This window comes from Acomys minous (assembly GCF_964271855.1).
Source record: "Acomys minous genome assembly, chromosome: 3".
NCBI lineage: Eukaryota > Metazoa > Chordata > Mammalia > Rodentia > Muridae > Acomys > Acomys minous.
Genome location: NC_140485.1, coordinates 82,571,807 through 82,583,056, shown reverse-complemented (window position 1 = coordinate 82,583,056; position 11,250 = coordinate 82,571,807). Strand labels below are relative to the sequence as shown.

The 11,250-nt window shown below is 43.2% G+C and overlaps 1 protein-coding gene across 3 annotated transcripts in view; it reads right to left on the bottom strand.

Moving 5' to 3' along the window:
* Positions 1-1,037: 1,037 nt before the first annotated feature.
* Positions 1,038-11,250, bottom strand: part of CSNK2A1 (casein kinase 2 alpha 1) — a 50,266-nt gene continuing 40,053 nt past the window's right edge. For all 3 annotated transcript variants that reach the window (XM_084775352.1, XM_084775350.1, XM_084775351.1), the window contains exons 9-13: positions 8,241-8,342; positions 6,388-6,488; positions 5,554-5,702; positions 3,906-3,992; positions 1,038-2,361 (exon numbers count right to left, since the gene is read on the bottom strand). In XM_084775352.1, coding sequence (XP_084631478.1) covers positions 2,246-2,361; positions 3,906-3,992; positions 5,554-5,702; positions 6,388-6,488; positions 8,241-8,342 — 555 coding nt within the window. In that variant the 3' untranslated portion in view covers positions 1,038-2,245. The remainder of the gene's footprint in view (positions 2,362-3,905; positions 3,993-5,553; positions 5,703-6,387; positions 6,489-8,240; positions 8,343-11,250) is intronic.

The following is an 11,250-nucleotide window of genomic DNA, read 5'->3' as shown; positions in this document are numbered from 1 at the left end:
CCTCAGCTCTTGCACAGATCTGGTGAGTGTGAAGAGGCCCATCTGTCTGCAGCTGCCCACACAGCCTCAAACACACCTGCATTTCTGAGCTGTAAGCAGGGCGTGGAGTCCTGACCTACAACCTTCCTCTCCGCCTCAGTCTAAGTGTCTTGGTCAAATCACGATCCAGTGCAGACATAATCACAAACCGCATCTCTGGCACACGTGGTGCGTTCAGCTCTGCTCAACGCCACCATGGCAACCCTCACGGCACGCTAGGGCATACAAGAATCAAGTACAATAACTAGTCACTGCAAGTGGCCAAAAGGAAGAAAATCAATCTGCAGTCAGAAGGTTTCTGTTTGGCTCTCCCTACTGCTGAGAAACGTTAGGAAAGGCATCAGCGTCCTCTACTTCATCATTACTTTCGCTAAAGCCACCACCTTGAGAAAAGTTACTAAAGCCAAGATGGGTTACAAAGTTAGGTAAGTTACTTAAATTCAACTCCCCAAACAATTATGTTTTTACTTATGATGCCAGGTGAGAAAGGCTTATGAATCTATAAAGGTAGGAGAATGGGGAACTAAGATTTTAGGCCTTAAAATATGATGGAAGATTTTTTTTTCCTAGTCCCCACAGGCAGCTACTGTAATGTAATAACAGGAGAAAATACAGAGCTGATGTTTTGCTATTGTGCTTAAAAAACTAGGCTTCCTCAGTGAAGCACCTGATAAACTTAGGTGGTTGGATTACAGTGGAAAGTCCACTTTATACACACACAAACACACAAAACTGGCGACTTTTCCTATCCCCAATCCCTGCAATGCTGAGACACAGAATGAGTTTTATGGCAAAGGATCCTTAATCCCCAGAGACGCTTTGGCTTGTGGTGCTTGTTTAAGGCCTCTCTGCCCTGCCCAGTACCATGGGTCGAACGAGGGGGGTGTATAAAAGTGAGGGCCTTGGGAAGCTTCCATGGTATGGGCTGTAGTCCCCTCAGGTTTGAATGTGAGACACCCACCCAGCGAGACCTTTACACAGGGAACTTAAATCTAACCTTGATAAATAAAACCAAACGTTTATTTACACCAAAGAATTCCAACACTGGATCTTTCACATATGAAGGACAAAGTATTATATATATACACACAGCAAGGGATGGCAGGGCCGTAACAAGAGAAGTGATAGTTTCCCACAATTACAGGTCTACCATTTCTGGTTCACTGGAGATAGTGGCTCTGCCCTGCCTCTCAGATACACTTACAACTCTGAGGGCAGGTTTCCTCACAGATGGCATTTGAAAAAAAGGGGAAAGGTACAAAGCTTAAAATGAACCCAGTGTGGCCACATCACCCGTTAGCTCTTAAGAGTGCTAGCATGAAATTTATATGGATATTTCTTTTTTTAAAAGCAATAAATTATGTCCAGTAACTAACTGTCTTCAAAATGGCCAACTCATGGAAAATGAAAAAGAGCGCCTTCCGTCTCCTACCAGCTATTAAGTACAGCATGTCAGGAGATGAAAAGGGAAAGACCAAGGCAGGAGCCAGGAACAGAAAGTATCACAAATCTAAACTAAACTAAACTTAAATTGATTGAGGGTTAGGTCATCAGTAAGACATGATTCATTCAAAAAGAAGCCTTTGGATCTTTCGCAAGTTGGGTAGACTTTTAACATCTTGATGTGACTAAGACAGATTCACCTCCACCCAGAGCCGGACTAAGCCACGGACGCAGTCCTGGAGAGGTGAGCAAGTGGCCAGCAGAGCCGTGTTCACGATGGCCTGGTCCTCCCTGCCATCCTCCCCATCTCCCTTGATAAGCTACGTTTATCAGCTCTGGAGAAGAGCATGAGATACAACTCCGGATGTAGAATGTGGAGAGCAATGTGGGAAGAGGAGGAAAAGCTCCGCCCAGACGCAGCAGCGGACTGAGGCCAGTTTATCTCTGTTCTTTAGTGGTATAGAACTGAATTTGGAAGGGGAGAAAAAATTTTGTCCATGAAATATTCCACCTGCAGGTAATTTTTTCAGGGAATCCCCTGAGTTATGAAATTCCAAGTTAAAAAAAAAAAAGGAAAAAAAAAAAGAAAGAAAAATCAGCCTATTATAATTTTTTTTATGACTCAACTACTAAATCCACAAGCAACGGTTCAGACGCGGTGCTTCTGAAGTGTTCTCACCCCTCCCAACCAGGCGCAAGCTGCATCAAGGAGAGGGTGGACTTCCCCCACCTCTGCTCAGGCATCAGGAGATAGATGGGGTCATTACTGCTGAGCGCCAGCGGCAGCTGGAACAGGTATTCCAAGTGAGTTGGCAGCAGCTATCACTGGTGAGCCTGCCAGAGGTCCAAGGGGTGAAGGGGTTGGCACTGAAGTAATCCCTGAAAAAAGAGAGCCGTCAGTAAGCCAGAGACACCAAGTGCACCAATCATAGCTACCAAATTTGCTGTATTATTTTCCCCAAAAGTTAACAACCTTTTTTTGTTTTGTTTAGGTGTTTTGAGACAGGGTCTCTCTGTGTAGTCTTGGCTGTCCTGCACTTTGTAGACCAGGCTGGCCTCAAACTCACAGCGATCCCCTAACCTCTGCCTCCAGAGTGCTGGATTAAAGGCGTGCGCCACCATGCCCAGCACAATGACAATTCTATATAACTTTCTTGGCCACAGTTTTGCACACTTCAGAGTTTAGTCTATACAAATCCAAGTTAAAAGTTATAAATTCTAATTAACTGACAATTGTGGACAGATACCATTGATAGACTGTCTAGGGCAGCATTGCCCAGAGGCTAAGCTCCACACCCAACCTTCTCGAAGGGTGACTTCTGGCTAGGCAAGTGATGAGCAAGCATTTGAAATGTTGCTACAAAGACAGGGACTCAACACTACTTTTACTAAATAGCTGTAATACTTTTACTAAATAGCTATAGCTTGATACCAACTATCAAACTAAAATGGCCACTTAGTAGACAAAAGGTGCATTCTTGCCTCTAAGTGGTAACTACGCTTGGGAATTTTATTTCCATTTGATTTCTTCTTCATTTCCATCACAATTACATGTCAGTTTGCCCTCAATTAGCCAGTTGTTTCTCATACACACTCTCTCCAAATGCAAGGACCACCCCTCCTCCTGTGGGGTATGTGTTCAGAGTGCCCGAAGCCATGAGTAGTACCCAGCACTATATATATGTATAGTCTGTTTTTCTACATACATATACTTACAATAAAGATTACTGTATAAATTAGGCACAGCCATGGACTAGTTATAACAAACAAACAAAGAAAAACCGTAACAAAGGTTGTATAAATGTTTTCTCTCAACAGACTCCAGACAAATAATACTTTTGGAAGCATGAATATGGGAGATTACTGTATATGGTTCAAAATACAAAGAGTTGAAAAAATATTTTTGAGCTATACAAGAACCTGTTTCATAAAACCAACCATAACAGACAGACAGATATCTTCTTGTTGCTCTTCATAGAGTCTCTGCAAGAAATTTTCTGTAGGAATACTAGAATTTTGAAGGGGAGACACTGTTGATATCTTACAAGACAGTGTCACTAAAAGTGTACATGGGGCTTTTAGCAGCACAGATTATATACATCCACTGAGCAACTTCTGATCCCCAGCACCCATGTAAACCTGGGGTAGGGAGGGGGAAGGCACAGATCAGGGAAAAAGCCTGTGGCTGGGGTGCGCAGGCACACACTTAGGTAAACACACATACACATAAAATAACAATGAAACAAAGTGAAAACCCTCATCTGAGGATGACCTCTGGTTTCCACACAGACACATGCCAATGTTCTCACCTGCAACCACACTCAACATTTTACAGGGAAGAAAAGGCATACAAGAAATCAGGCATAAAGAGGGAAGTGAAACTAAGAACAGTAGCTTTCTTCTTTCTAGAGTCAGTCACCAACCTGACATCATATTGGCGCTGCTGACAGGTGTACTGCCCCCTGCCATGCTAGACGAACTCATGCGAGCCTGGTCCTTCACAACAGTGTCTAGAAAACAGAGAGTAAGGTTAGGATCTGTTCTGCTTGATGCTCTAAACTAACTGGGGAGAAGTAAGAGCAGCTCCCTTCAGTCTTTGCTTTTAATTTATACTCTGTATCACTTCTAGAACATAAAAATCACCTGCCCTATACAACTGTGGTTAACCAAGTGTGAATGTAATGGTAGGATGATGAAAAAATATCCATTACAGAGCTAATAAAAAAATGAAGATGGTTAAATGAATGTTTAATGGAGACAATCCAATATAACCTGGTCAAGACAGCAATCTATTATCAGTTAATTGGTCAAGAGCAGGAGACTGAGTGGTCCAAAGCTATTTGTCTGTGCAGGATAGCACTATAACCACAGACTATATGCTTTTCACTCCAATCAGCTTATGAGTTTCAGTGATAGAAGCCTGGGCAACAGGCGATCAGACTAACTGGAAAATCACTGCATTATTCTGTGGGGAACAATCCAAAAGTACAAAAAAATAGCATTGCAAGACTAGAGTGAGTTGCCGGGCGTGGTGGCGCACGCCTTTAATCCCAGCACTCAGGAGGCAGAGGCAGAGGCAGGAGGATCGCTGTGAGTTCCGAGGCCAGCCTGGTCTACAAAGTGAGTCCAGGATTGCCAAGGCTACACAGAGAAACCCTGTCTTGAAAAACCAAAAAAAACCAAAAAAAAAAAAAAAAAAAAAGACTAGAGTGAGTGGGAGTATCATTTCACTCACAAAAGCACAGCTGGCCACATACCATAACTGTATATACAACAGTAGGGTTTATATAACAGTAAGGCTTAGCCGGGTGGTAGTGGCGCACGCCTTTAATCCCAGCACTCGGGAGGCAGAGGCAGCTGGATTGTTGTGAGTTTGAGGCCAGCCTGGTCTACAAAGCAACTTCAGGACAGCCTAGGCTACACAGAGAGACCCTGTCTCGAAAAACCAAACAACAACAACAACAAACCAAACAGTAAGGCTTTTAAACCTCACTGGCTCTCTCCAATGAATGATTAGTACAGCTAGAACATATTCAACTAGGTCAAACCAGCCACTGGGAATTGGTAAGTGTCTGAAGACAAGAATTTCTGCTATAGCTTCTTCTTTTGCTGTTTTGGATAGATTCTTACTTTATAACCAGCCTGGCTTGGAAGTTACTATGTAGCCCAGTCTGACTTGAACTTGTGGTATCCTGTCTAGGTCTCCCAAGTATAGGGTTGGCACACACAAACCAGCATGTCTAGAAGAGGATGACATTTCATTAAAGCATTATCATGGACCTTTTCTTTTCTTCAGCAGAACTGTAGGTTAAGCTGAAAGCCTTACACACACACTAGTAAGTGTTCTGGCACTGCCTGTATTCCCAGCCCTCTTCCCATGGCAACTGCTGTCAGTGCCTCATCTGAAGAAAATGAGGCTCAGAACGGGTGAAGTAATTTCTTGGTAGACTAACAGGAGCCGAATCCCAGATCTGATCTGTTACACTTGGCTCAGACACTTGTTTCCAATATAAATCATCGCCTGCCTCATACAGTGTGCTGGGCAGTAAAGGACTTCAAGAGTGGACTCACAGAAGTAAGGGTGCTCCATGGCCTCTCTTGCAGTGAGCCGTGACTGGTGGTCATATCGCAGCAGCTTGTCCAGAAAATCCAAGGCCTCAGGGCTGACAAGGTGCTGGTTTTCACTGTGTACAAAGCGTTCCCATCGCTTACGAGAGTGTCTATAAGGCAAAATTAGAAATAAGAAATGCACCATAGGGTACAGAAGTGTAGCTAACAACAAAGAGCGCCAAAATCCAAGGGAACAGTCTTGTACAGCACTGTGCTACAGAGGGGTAACACCCACAGACAGAAGTAGCTGGCAACTGGAAATGACAAGTGTTGCACCAAGGAGAAACCTGGGTTTTCCCCTTTGAAGAAACACTTCAGGTGACTGTTAGGTTGCAGGTGGCCTAGCTGGCCAGTGCTCTTCACCCATCTTCATCCTTGCCAATTCTGCCACTTGGCACACAAATAAATGCCTTTGCATCAGAAAGTTTATGTCCTGCTCTGAGGTGGCCAGTGTCTTCTTATTCTTTCTCGTCAGCACTGCCTGGCAGCTGGCAGCAGACCAGCCTACTTCCTTCTCTAGAAATTCCTGCCATTTAAGAAGACACGAACTGTATCAGGAAAAATTCTGATGTCTGATCCAACTGTATTCTTCTACTTAGACCCTACATTTACTTAAATTCCCTTCACGGGAACCCTCTTACTATTCTCTTCAGACTCAAGATTTTCCTATGTGAATTTGGATAGATGGTTATTCAATATGATGTTACCAAGTGTGCTCAAACAGCATCTTGCAGCACCAGACCTTAGCATTTTTGGCAAAATTTCCCCCCCTTGATGTATGTGTGTGTGACTTACCTGCCCAAGATATCGTTGAAACGTGGATCTAATTCAATGTTGTACTTGTCAATATAGTCATATAAATCTTCTGTTCCCAGAACCTTGGCTATCCTCACCAACTAATATAGAAGAAAAACAAAACCCACACAAGCATATTGTATATGATCAAATCAGTAACTAATAATAAGCTAAATAAACTCATTTGCCCTACAAATAAATATTGCCTCCTAATGTTTAATTTAAATTTTGGTGTGTAGTAGAGGTCCTAAGTCAATTAGAAACTGTTAGAAGTAGCCAACTATTTTGCCTGGCTCTTTGTCCCCCTATGGCCTTTTTTCCTTATTACAACTCAGATGAGGATGTCTCTTCTTTGGGAACTTGTCATACATGTATATTACTATAGACAATTGCTTTTATTGCTGGATTTGCCTATAGACGGACAATGAGCTATTGGAAGATATTCTTCCTCACTCTGTAGCTCCAGTCTTGTAGGGTACTTGACATGGAGCTGAAGACTTTAAACTTCAGCTGACTGTCTTTAATTAAAGGTAGTTTTTATAAAACTGTCCATTATGCTAGGTGGTGGTGGCAGCACACACCTTTAATCTCAATAGGAGTATCTGAGTTCCAGGACAGCCAGGATTATAGAGAAACCCTGTCTCAAAAAATAAAACAAAACATCCACTGTACCCAAAGGGAACAAGGCCTTGATAACTCCTGGCATCATCACCATTTCTCTTGGTTCCTTGTATTTCAAGGGGCAAATGTTCAAAGTACCAGCTATATTCTATTGGTACACACATCTAAACTCAATTTATATGGACAAAATGGCCATATCAGCATTAAATATAGACCAACACATGGGAGAAAATACTTTTCTCTAAACAGGCGTTTTTATGTGTGCAGGTGCTTTGTTTCCATGAATGTCTATGCACCACACGCATGCCTGGAGCCCACAGAAGCCAAGAGAGAGTTAGATCCCCTGGAACTAGAGTGTAAGGGTTGGGAGCCATCATGTGGGTGCTAGAAACTGAACCTAGTTCTTCTGCAAGATCACTAAGTGCTTTTAACCAGTGCCTCCTGCCTCATTAATAAAGATTTCTTTAAAAAACCAAGTGAAACTAAAAACAAACAAAAAAAAGCTTTTTGAAAATGTATGTATATGCACCAGATGCATGCTGTGCTCATGGAGGTCAGAAAAGGACGTCAGTGTCATCCACAACTGGAATTACAGGTGCTTGCGAGCCAAGTGACCTGGGCGCTACACAGTGCACCCAGCTCATCTGCAAGAGCAGCAAACCCTCTAATCAACTAAGCTGTTGCTCCAGCCTCTATACATGTGTTTTAGGGCTTCTTTTTTTGTTTGTTTGTTTGTTTTTCAAGCCTTGGCTGCCCTGGACCTGCTTTGTAGACCAGGCTGGCCTCAAACTCACAGCGATTCGCCTGTTTCTGCCACCCAAGTGCTGGGGTTAAAGGCGTCGCCACCACCGCCCAGCTATACATGTGTTTTATTGACATTTTACATGCTCACATTACAAAGGAGCAATAGCAAGACATATGTGTGTGCATGTGTGTGTGTATGAGAGAGAGATTGATTCTGATTTCAAAAGGCAAATCTAGCTGTTGCCAAAAAATATTAGTCCAAGGACCAGTAAGCTAGCTGAGTAAGTAGACACATTTCAGCTCTTATGTATTATGCACTGGGCTTGGCAACCATCTTTACATTTAAATTTACTTGTTTATTTGTTTTTACTTTTGAGACAGGTTCACTCTATATAGCTCTGACTGTCCTGGACTTGCTGTATATAGATCAAGCTGGTCATTTTTACACTAGGGCAGTAAAATTCTTAATGGGAGTAACATGTTATCACCTGATCATAATTGTCATGTCCATGGAAAAATGGCTCCTTCCGGAAGATCATACTCGCCAGCATACAACCCAAGCTCCACATATCCAAACTATAATCATACATCTGTATTAAAGAAAACATTGTTATCACACATGCATTCTCACTCAGGCTTGTGGCTTTTAGATACAAAATAGATATTTAAAGAATTTAAAAAATGACTTTGCTCAGAGTGAAACATCAACAACACTTTCATGGACCCTTTCCTAGTCTTTTTGTTTTTCGAGACAGGGCTTCTCTGTGTAGCCTTTGCAGACCAGGCTGGCCCCCAACTACCTGCCTCCCGAGTGCTGGGATTAAAGATGTGTGCCACCACGCCCAGCCTCCTAGTCTTTTTGTATCTTCTTTTATCCAACTATTGGCTTATTTGGTCTTTCTTTAGTACTAGGGATGGAACCCTGAGCCTTGTGTAAGCTGGGCAATTGGCTTACCATTAGGTTACATGACCAGCCCTTCTTTAAATCCAGATTTATTTTCCCTGAAGATGTGTTTGTTTTTACTTTACAAGACTTTCTATATTAGTATTAAAAAAATTTTTTTTTTAATTTTTTGGTTTTTCGAGACAGGGTTTCTCTGTGTAGCCTTGGCCATCCTGGACTGACTTTGTAGACCAGGCTGGCCTTGAACTCACAGCGATCCACCTGCCTCTGCCTCCCGAGTGCTGGGATTAAAGGTGTGCGCCACCACGCCCGGCTTTAGTATTACATTTTTTAATTTTTAAACAAATTATAATTTATTTACATGACATCTCAACTGTAATCCTCTCATTTGCATCTTCCCGTTCTTAACCTTCCTCTTCCCCTCCCCTACTGTCTGACCACAGCCTATCAGGTCTCATCTGGATAGCCCGCATCCCCTTCCTCTGTGTGCCTGCAAGGCTATCCTGCCAAGGGACAGTGATCAAAATGTGGGTACCAGAACTCATGTCAGAGGCAGCCCCCACCCCTTCTCCCTGTGGGGTACATCTGAACAGGGGGTCTAGGTTCTCTGCTTGCAATGGCCTTGGTTGGTGCATCAGTTTGTGCAGGCCCCCTGGGTGAAGATTTGTTTTTAACTGCGTTTGTTTATAGAGTAGGAGAGTGGGGTATGTGCACATGAGTGAAAATACTCTCTCCCCCCCAAAATCAAGAAAGATATTAGAATGCCTGGACCTGGAATTACAGGTGGCTATAAAACTAACTTGAGTCTTCTATAAGAACAGTATGTGCTCTTAGCTTCTACACCACCTCAGCCCCTCAATTCGATTTTAAAACAAATTGTAAACACTACTTTGAGCTGCTTTTTTCCACTTGCAGAAGAAAAGCCACAATTTTATTTTGTGAAGAATTCCAAGGATCCCCTTGGAGAGGAGAGGGCCTACCCAACCTAGTTAACTTAAAAAAAGGTACCACTGTATAGCCCTGGCTAGCCAGGGTATGTCGACCTTGACCTTGAATTTAAGAGAGCTTCTTGCTTCTACCTCCTGAGTGCTAGGGTTAAAAAAAAAAAAAAAACAATACATGCTACCATGCCCAGCAAGGTTACATACTTTAGAATTCCAGAGGTAGAACCTTTAGGGCTAAGCCTAGAACTTTAAGGCATTTGATAATAACTCAGATATGATGGGTAGGGAAGATGTCTCTTAAGGTGTTCTAAAACACTGGGTAGATCTTTTTTTCTAGCTGGATGTGGGAGCACATGACCCTTGGGAGGAAGAGGCAGGCAGATCTCTGATTTAAAGGCCTGCCTGGTCTACAAACCGAGTTCTAGGACAGTCAGGGCTCTTACACAGAGGAACTCTGTCTTGAAAACAACAGCAATGGAGGCTGGAGAGATGGCTCAGAGGTTAAGAGCACAGACTGCTCTTCTGGAGGTCCAGGGCTCAATTCCCAGCAACCACATTGTGGCTCAAGTTTCAGGGAATCAGCTGGGCATGGTGTCATGCCTTTAATCCCAGCACTCGGGAGCAGAGGCAGCTAGATGGCTGTGAGTTTGAGGCCAGCCAGGGCTACACAGAGGAACCCTGTCTCAAAAAACCAAAAAGTTTCAGGGAATCTAATACCCTCTTCTAATCTCCATTGGCAGCAGGCACAAATGTGATACTCAAGACATACAATGAAACCGGGTGTGGTGGCGCACACCTTTAATCCCAGCACTCAGGAGGCAGAGGCAAGTGGATTGCTGTGAATTCAAGGCCAGCCTGGTCTACAAAGTGAGTCCAGGACAGCCAAGGCGACACAGGGAAACCCTGTCTCGAAAAACTTACAAACAAAAACCCAACAATCAAATAGCAAGTGCTTTTAACTTCTGAGCCATCTCTGCGCCTCCCTTTTTTCTGATTTTTGGGATATGGTCTTACATTGTAGCTCAAGGCAAGTCTCAATCGTGTGGTAATCCTCTTGTTCTCAGCCTTCAAAGTACAAGGACACCAGTATGAACCACCGTGACTGGAATGTATGTGGAGGTGGGTGGGATATTCATTTGAGGTTCAATTTAAGCCCCCCCCCCCTGGGTTTTTTGAGACAGGGTCTCTCTGTATAGCCTTGGCTGTCCTGGACTCATTTTGTAGACCAGGCTGGCCTCAAACTCACAGTGATCCACTAACCTCTGTCTCTGTAGTGCTGGGATTAAAGGCGTGCACCACCACGCTCGGCCCCTCTCTATTTTTAAAAGAGAGACTCTCATATAGCCCAAGCTGGCCTTGAACCCATCCTTCTGCCTCTGCCTCCTAAAAGCTGGATTACAAGTGGATAAACATGCCTTACAGATCAAGAAAATCTCTTACTGGGTGTCTGCTGGTTTCGCTTAGGTAAATTTAGGACCCTAATTTAGCATTACAATATTAAAAAATCCACCTTAAAACCAAGTTAAATTACAAAAGACATATCATGTGTCATGTGTACGTATCATGTACATTTTACATAATGACAGCTACAGCTATGATAAATGGCTGACTCACAGCACAAACTGACATTCTACACACCGTGTGCTGAGT